Source organism: Lytechinus variegatus, chromosome 16 (genome assembly GCF_018143015.1).
Source record: "Lytechinus variegatus isolate NC3 chromosome 16, Lvar_3.0, whole genome shotgun sequence".
NCBI classification, from domain to species: Eukaryota; Metazoa; Echinodermata; class Echinoidea; order Temnopleuroida; family Toxopneustidae; genus Lytechinus; species Lytechinus variegatus.
Window position 1 is genome coordinate 17,988,459 of NC_054755.1, and position 9,101 is coordinate 17,997,559.

Here is a 9,101-nt window from a genome sequence, read left to right on the forward strand (position 1 = left end):
AAGTACTTATTTTTTGCTTTTTGGAGAAGCTACATGGAAAACAGTTGGAGAGATCAGAGGCCTTGCAACATCTCTTATGGTGTGAGATCCATCAACCAAAAGAAATGGCCTCTCGACCTCTTTTATATCATGTCAGGGATCCGTCAACCAAAAGAAACGTGATCGCAAGTATTATTACTTTGTGAAAACACAACCCAGATGACCAGTTTGTTATGAAAACAACCACAGGGGGCACAATCAGTGCAGGAACAATATGGTTTAAAGCTGGTTATTGCTTGAAGGGGAGTGGGGGGAGAGCGCTCCCCAAAAATTATGAAGAACCCACCCCACCAGATCTTCCATGTATAATAATATAATTAGCCATAACAGTACATGTGTATGTTGATCACTTATATTAGTGTGAGATTGATTCATATTTAATCATATATAATCGTAATTGTACTAACTTAGATTTAGTTACTGACATGATTTCAGGATGAAACATTTGTTTATTATTGTTTGTTTATTATTGTTTGTTTATTCATTATCATTACAGATTGTTATCTGAAGGTGCAGAGAAGTATAATTGAAAGAACGACTGAAGTTTGTCACCAGTTTTGGAGATTAACTGAATAAAGTGAAAGCTTGTTTTATTTCAACAAGTCGAGTCCAGCATTGATTGATTCTTTCGTGCCTTGTGAATAACAACAGTTGGACATAAGTAGACAAAACTCCTTCATAGAAAGTTTTACGAAGGCAGTCACAATAACAATCGAAAGGACAACTAGTGTCGTCCAGTCAGGATCACGTTCAGAAAGTTCTGGAATCATCCAAAATACTACTTGAAACTTTACTGCCCAAAAGTTTCATCATGGCCAACATCGATGGGAATAATCTAGTCAGCGAGGCTACATGTGTAGATCTTCAGAGGACGTCCTCTTCGCTGCCAGAAATGATGGATGAGTACCCAAAACCAGTTAGGAGTCTAGCAAGCAGAAAATCAGCCAAAAGCGAGATGCTTATGAAGGCCTTTCAAGCTGAACTTGATGTTATGGACAAAGAGGACAACATCAAGATTCTGCAAAAGGAGCGTGAACATGCAATGCAGTTGGAGAGAGCGCAGATGGAGCTGAAACGGTTGAAGCTGCAGAAAGAACATCAGCAGAAATTAGCCGAACTTGCAGAATCAGAAGAGCCCTCAAACGCCAGTATCAAGTTGCCAGAGGAGACAAATGAGGAATCTATTCAAAGATTCTTTGAATCTCAATCGACGGATGAGGGCAAGATCCAGACCCAATCCCCACCAGTTCCAGCCACTTGGAATGAAGTGAAGCACGAACCAACCAACGCTGCACCAGGAATGGAAAACGTGGTTGAGTCGCTTGCCAAGGTAGCCAACATGATGATGAACCAAAATGCGACTAGTCAACAAGTATTGGCAGCCAGTCAGTTACCAAAGGTGGATGTCCCGGTATTCAATGGTGACCCATTGCGATATCCCCTCTGGAGAAATGCATTTTCGAGTTTCGTTGACTCCAAGCCTCTAGATGCCGCAACCAAGCTTCATATGTTGCATACGTGTTACTGGTGAACCAAAGAAGGTCGTAGAGCATTATCTTCTTCTTGACACCGAAGAAGCTTACCTGAAAGCAAGCGAGTCTCTCGCCAGCAGGTATGGCAACACCGGTGTAGTTTCATCAGCATTCATGAAGAAGTTAAACTCATGGCTGAGAATCTCTGACCGGGATCCAAGTGGATTGCGGTCATTTGCAGACTTTCTTCAGCAGGTCAGTGTTGCCAAGGTGACTGTTGATTCCCTTGGCATTCTCGATTATCCGCAGGAGAACGTCAAGCTGTTGAGGAAGGTTCTATTCTACCTTGAACGCAATTGGAGAGACGAGGTGACCAAGTGGCAGCAATGTGGATATGGCAGTTACCCTACCTTTGCCAGAATTGTAGACTTTATCACCAGTGCAGCAGAAGTGGCGAACATTCCAGAGTTGGAATACACCAGGTTAGACGAAGCGAAAGTAAAGTCAGCACCTCCGAAAGGGAAGACCTTTCAAGGTCGGTCACTGTCTGTAACAGCCGCATATGGGAAGGAGTATTCATCATGTCCTTACTGTGATAAGGACCACCACATCGATGACTGCCCAGAGTTTAAGCAGATCTACTAAGGATAAGAAGAACGATGTTCTTCTTCAAGAAGTATCTGTGCATGGGATGTGGCCAAAGCAGTAACCACCTTGGGAAGGACTGCAAGCAACGCCAGGAATGTAAAAGGTGTAAAGGAAACCACTTGACCTGCCTACACCGACAGAAGGTAGAAAAATCATCAGCTAGTTCAAACTGCACTAACATCTGTGATCTTCCTGATCAAGATGGAAAGGACCATTGCATGATTGTGCCGGTTTGGGTAAGGCAAGCTGATGATCCATCGAGGGAATTCCTGGAATATGGGATCCTTGACGACCAGTCCAATGTTGGATTTGTCTCCAGTTGTCTTTGTGACAGAATGGGTGTAAAAGGACCCGAGACTGATCTTATGCTGACAACGATGCACGAGAGTGCTCGCATTAGCTGTCAGAAGATTAGTGGTCTTGAGGTCTTGGACTTTCAGAAGTCTACAGTTGTCCAACTCCCGTCCTCCTACACCAGACAAGATGTTCCAGCCAAGCGATTGCAAATTCCCAAGGCAGAAGTTCTTAGGAGGTAGAGGCATCTTGCACCAATCGCGGATGAGTTGATGCCTTACAACCCGTCAATTAAGGTTTCCTTGCTCATAGGAAACAACTGTCCTAGAGCGATTCGACCCCGAGAAGTACTCGCTGGCGCAGTAGACGATCTGTATGTCAGAGTTCTCAAAGTGATGATGTGGTCTGTAACAGGATTCAGATAAGTGAAGGATATCCCCACCTGGTGCACTCAAGCCAAGCGAAGGAAGTGTTTACACCAGAGTCTGTACTGAAGGAATTGGAATGAGACTTCCAAATGACAAGTCCAAAAGGAGCTCCACTCTTGGTGAAAGAAGCAAGGTTCATGACAATCTTGGAGAATGGAATCCGCAAGAGAAGTGATGGACTCTACCAAATGCCCTTGCCTTTGAAGTCTGATCATGTGACATTTCCTGACAAGATTCTTGCTGTTAAAAGATGGAGACAGCTATCTGCCAGATTCAGGAAGAACCAGAAGTTTCTGGATGACTACAAGACCTTCATGGATGATGTAATCACCAACTACACAGAACGAGATACCAGATGACTGCTTACTCTGTACAAACATGTCTTACATGTATGTGATTTTCTTGTCCATGTGTGCGAGAACCAAGTTATGCAGTCATGAACAGGATTATAAAAGTGAGGAAAAGTACTTATTTTTGGCTTTTTTGGAGGACCTACATGGAAAACAGTTGGAGAGGCCTTGCAACAGCTCTTATCGTGTGAGATCCATCAACCAAAAGAAATGGCCTCTCGACCTCTTTTATATCATATCAGGGATCCGTCAACCAAAAGAAACGTGATCGCAAGTATTATTACTTTGCGAAAACACAACCCAGATGACCAGTTTGTTATGAAAACTACCACAGGGCGCACAATCAGTGCCGGAACAATATGTTTTAAAGCTGGTTATTGCTTGAAGGGGAGTGGGGGGAGAGCGGTCCCCAAAAATTATGAAGAACCCACCCCACCAGATCTTCCAGGTGCTGAAAAACCTGCAGGAAAAGATAAGAGAAAACGTCGTGCTTCCAGTATGGCTGTGGACTCAACTGTGGACTCAGGTGAAGATGCAACCAAAATTGCCCAAAAGGAGACGGCAGCATTCTTAACTCTTCATGCGTTACGTTCGCATTATTGCACATCCGTAGGCGTGTTTCGTTCGCATTTTTGCACAACCACACATTTCCAATAGACGTCCCCTGTCCCATTGTTTTCGAACAATTGCAAGCCCCGGAGCGTACCTAGCTACAATGTATAGCCTGGCGTTTGTGTATACCGTACATGTGTACCGATCGATCTATCGCGCGTGCGACATTAGTTTAGCGTTTGACGGATAATCGCAGTTTACAAATTACAGAATCGTTAAGTTTTCCTTGAAAATTAGTACTTATATAGCGTTTATTTTCCGAACAAAATCATGCCACCCCCGGAGAGGCGACAGGTATTTTCTGCTGAGGAGGCTTGTGAACTTGTTACAATGGACAACGGAGAGTATTTGAATGTCATGGATTCAGATTCAGAATCCGAGCAGTACAGTGACGACGAAGCAGTTCATCCTAGTCCTACTCGCAGCAATCAAGAAGATGACGATTTCGTGAATGATTTGGACAGCGAGTATGAAAGCGATCCTGATGCCAATGCCGACGATGAACCTGAAGTGAATGAAGATAAGGATGCGTGGGTTCATCTTCAAGAGTGGAATTTAACGTGGTACACCGGCTATGATGATGGAGCTAAGTTGTTGTTTGATATACAGGAAAATTCCAATCCAGTCCACTACTTCTATCAGTTCTTTCCTGAGCAACTTTTACAGACATTGCAAACCAGACCAATCGTTATGCTGAGCATGGTAGGTCCATGTGCTGAGCAATGCCTCGCAACCAGAAGACCACTCCAGCAGCAATCCAGAATATCTCTGATATACAGAAAAATTCCAATCCAGTCCACTACTTCTATCAGTTCTTTCCTGAGCAACTTTTACAGACATTGCAAACCAGACCAATTGTTATGCTGAGCATGGTAGGTCCATGTGCTGAGCAATGCCTCGCAACCAGAAGACCACTCCAGCAGCACTCCAGAATCAATAAGTGGGCACCTACCAAAGCATGCGAAATGAAGGCCTTCACAGGGTTACAGATCACAAACAATACCATGGCCAGGTTTATTGTTAGGAGTCTGTGACTCATGGCACGAATGTGAATGAGACCTTTTCAATGGAGTACAGTACCTTGATCAGGCAAAAATTTACTTTCTTTAATTGTCCACTATATATATGGGCTATTTTTATCAGATTATCATGATTTTGGTATCAATACAAAGCTTATGTAATGAACAGTCCAAGTGGATAAATAAAAATCATGCCACTAACACAAGAACCAAAGTAAAAGGGGGGCTAGATTTTGTTGGAAGTATTAAGAAAGCATTTAGAAAATGTAAATCACTATACATTTTTCCTTAATTTATCCAATAAATCTATATACGATAAGAAAGCCCAGGAAACACTCTACAAGTTTGCTAAACAACATTTTCTTTCAAAAGGATCAGATAAAAAGTTATGGCACTCTAAATAACAGAATGTATTATACTGCGTAGAGGGGATCACTGCTAAAATAAAGCAACACACAGGGGGTTTACAGGTGAATGGATGAAGAGTTAAAAGCGGTTCAGGAACCTGCAGGTGAACGAGGCTTTAACCAGCCTCGTACTAAACGGGGAAAGTTTGAAACTAAATCCCTGGATTCCTAACTTGACATTTGGAGGAAGCAGACGTGTTTTTGGTTGCTCCTACTTTTGGATAATTATTTCGGGAAATATCATATCTCTGCCAATAAAGTTTACATCACCGGATAGCGGACAGCGTGCTGACTAGGAAGGTGCTTGTTATATATTCTTAAACAAATTATCCTTGGAGTAATTGACGAAATTCGAAAAAATCTTCAACTTTTTCTAACGAAAATCAGTGGATTTTGTTATCAGACGCGCAAAAACAAAAACAAGTTGCCATGGAAACAGTTTCAACCCAAGGCCTACGCAGAGACTTTTCTTATACTGTGCGCCGTGAAATTTCCAACATTGCGCCATTCTGTACAGACATTTGATTACGTCATATCGCGTCTTTTTAACGTTATTTCTCTTCATTTCGTCACAATCAAAATAATGGCAACACTAGTAAACATTGAACAATTCAGGGTTAAAGAACTCCGAGCAGAACTCAGTAAGTTAGGACTGGAGAAAAGCGGGGTGAAGGCAACGCTCATCTCTCGACTAAAAAGAGCAATGGACGCAGAAAAGGGCACAACGCTGGTAATGGAAGAGAGGAGTCGGTTACTAGTAAGCGAGAGAATGTTACTTGTGATGATCAATCGGTTAGGCCTATTCTACTCGAAATCTTGGACACTGTCAAAAACATCGACAACAGACTTAAGCGACTGGAAGCACAGAAAGACGTCCGTGGCGCCTCAACCTCCACCATCGTTGTGGAAGACTGTCATAGCATTCATCACATAGACGATGCATTTGTACAGCAGACAACATCTGCCGAAGGAGACTCGAGCATCCTACAATCATCATTAAACATTCAATTTCCAACTGTGAATTCAAGAGAATTTGTATCCAACATTCCAACTAGCAACCGATTCGAGATTCTTGGAGTGGAGGGAGAAGCGAACGGAGAAGAATCGTCGGATTCCGCCAGTGAGTGGAGACAGGTCGGGGTCAACCAACGCCAGAGACGTAAGGCGCACGACGTGCTTCTGTTGGGAGATTCGATGTTGAAGAACATTGATGGTCGTCGCCTGGCAAGCAAAATGAAAGTCAGATGTCGTTCCGTTCCGGGTGCCAGGTCCGAAGACATTCTGACATGTATGTCTAACGAGTGTGCCGACATCGTTCGAGGAGGTACCGTTATTGTGCATGTCGGTACAAACAACACCAATGATGGCCCCAAATATCTACACAACAAGATCGTTGACGTAGGAAATATTGCTGCTAGAAAGGGGCTGAAGGTCATCCTATCGGGCATCATCCACAGACGATGGGAGTCGCGGTACCAAGAGAGGAGGATCGACTTCGTCAACTCCACCTTGAGGGATACTGCGAGGCGAAACTCATGGGGGTTCGTCATCAATGACAACATCGGCGAGCAGCACCTAGGTCGTGATGGGGTCCACCTTAACAAAGGTGGCCAGGGTATCTTCGCAGCAAACATCCGCCGTGTCTTACCAAACCAGAAGCATCGACGTCCAAACTTCTTTGATGGAAGGTCCTATGCTGACGTAGCTACTCCTACGACCAACATACACGGAAATGTTAGAAGGCATGGTGAGACAACCAGATCGAGGACTTCGACAAGAGAGTGGCAGGACTATTTACTGTTAGTGAGATCATTACTAAATGGTTAAAGACATGTATCTCCATAGATACCTATTAGATTGATAGAAGAATATGATACTATGATGGCAAAGATGGAAATGGGAAATTTTTATTTATATAACACATTGATTGACCTGGTGAGTTCTGTGTTTATGCACGACTTTACCCGCAAAACGACTTGTTATGAAAAAATTAACTTCAGAATGATATGTCCCAATTTGTACTTTTATTATTTTCAAAACAAATGGATCCCTTCCATAGAATTAATGAATATGGAAGTGACCAAAATCTTTGTTTTCCTTCTCTTATTATTGTCGGGTGATATTGAATCAAACCCAGGCCCAAAATTTAAGTTTCCATGTGGAAACTGTGAAAAACCAGTAAAATCAAATCAGTGCGGCCTTCTTTGTTCCACTTGTAAAAGATGGTATCATATTCACTGTCAAGAAATAAGCTTGGAAATATATTCAAATCTATATTTCAGCCCAGGTGAAGAATGGTTTTGTTCAACCTGTTTTTTACCATCTTTCTGTGAATCTTTATTTGATGACTACAATAATACTATTGTAAACTGTGAGAAAGAAATTCGGGTACCCGAAAACATTCCAGAGCCAAATTTACAACAAAAAAACTCGAAGGATTCAAGTTTACTTTATCAAGATTTTGAAAACATATTTGCTGTAAAAGGTCTTCACTTTGTACATCTAAATGTTAGATCTATTCTACCAAAAATTTCAGAACTTCGAATTCTTTTTAAGAGAAAGAATCTTGCAGTCATTGCTTTCACAGAAACATGGCTAAATGACTCGGTGAACGATGAAGAAATCAATATAGATGGATACAAAGTAATACGCAATGATAGATTATTAGGCTCTGGGGGTGGTGTACGTTTTTATGTCAGAAATGATATTGCATTCAATATCATAGATGTTTTAAGCACAAATGATTCTGAATCACTGTGGATTAATTTGCTTCTACCAAGATCAAAACCAATTATTGCTGGCGTCATTTATAGGCCTCCGAAAAGCAATCAATATATTGAGAAGATGTCAAATATTCTCGATACATTAAAGAAAGATGATGAAATTATACTTTTAGGCGATATGAATGTTTGTCTATTTCAGAAATCTCCACTGGCAAAAAAATATACTGACTTATTGAGTCTTCATGGATTTAGCCAACTCATCAAAGATGCAACCCGTGTCACACACACATGTTCTTCTTTATTGGACCATGTGATTTGTAATAACGAACAAAAAATAAGTCAAAGTGGTGTTATTGATCTTGGTATAAGTGACCATTCTTTTACTTTCTGTACACGAAAGAAAATTAGGCTGGCTATAGGTGTTCACAGAACCACTGATATTAGATCGTTGAAAAAATATAGCGAAGAATCTTTCAATCTTAAATTGTCTGCCGTTGATTGGTCAGATTTAACCCAATGCACTGACGTAAATAAGGCTTGGTCAATTTTTCAAAATACTTTTATTTCAACGTTGAATATGGTAGCGCCTCAAAAACGGATTAGAATTAAACAGAGATCAGAAAACTGGATGACTAAAGATATTTCTCTTATTCGAGAAAGAAATGTGGCGTATAGAAAAATGAAGAAAAATCTAAGCGATCAGGATTATGACACGCTTTCCAAAAGATACAAGAAATTAAGAAATATGGTTCAAAGAGAGGTGAAAAAGGCCAAATTAGAGTACCTACAAAATAAAATAGAAGAAAATAAAAATGATTCTAAAAGACTTTGGCAGAATCTAAAAAGTTTGGGATTAAAAAAGAAAAATGGAAAGGACCAAGAATTAGTCGTTTCAATTGATGGAGAATTATGTCATGATAAGATAACTATTTCCAATGAATTCAATTCCTATTTTACAAATGTCGCAGCTACGTTGGTAGATAAACTTCCATCTTGCAAAGACATTTTTAGTGCAGACAGTGAAAAGATTCGTGAATTTTATGAAAAAAAAAATATAAGCCAAGATAAATTTGAATTATTACCTGTTAGTGATCAATTCATTTTTAATG

General features: G+C 41.0%; 1 protein-coding gene across 1 annotated transcript; it reads left to right on the forward strand.

Annotated features, from left to right (window-relative positions):
- Positions 1 to 2,828: 2,828 nt before the first annotated feature.
- Positions 2,829 to 5,101, forward strand: LOC121429629. The gene is made up of 2 exons (XM_041626766.1): positions 2,829 to 4,456; positions 4,627 to 5,101. The coding sequence occupies exons 1-2, from the start codon at positions 4,114 to 4,116 to the stop codon at positions 4,875 to 4,877; spliced, it is 594 nt and encodes a 197-aa protein (XP_041482700.1). The 5' UTR covers positions 2,829 to 4,113; the 3' UTR covers positions 4,878 to 5,101.
- Positions 5,102 to 9,101: the final 4,000 nt, after the last annotated feature.

What these genes read in the sequence shown, in the direction of transcription:
- LOC121429629 (XM_041626766.1), top strand. Translation starts at nt 4,114, where the DNA reads ATGCCACCCCCGGAGAGGCGACAGGTATTTTCTGCTGAGGAGGCTTGT. An exon ending in GTTGTTTGATATACAGGAAA is followed by an intron (nt 4,457 to 4,626) that starts ATTCCAATCCAG and finishes ATATACAGAAAA; the next exon opens with ATTCCAATCCAGTCCACTAC.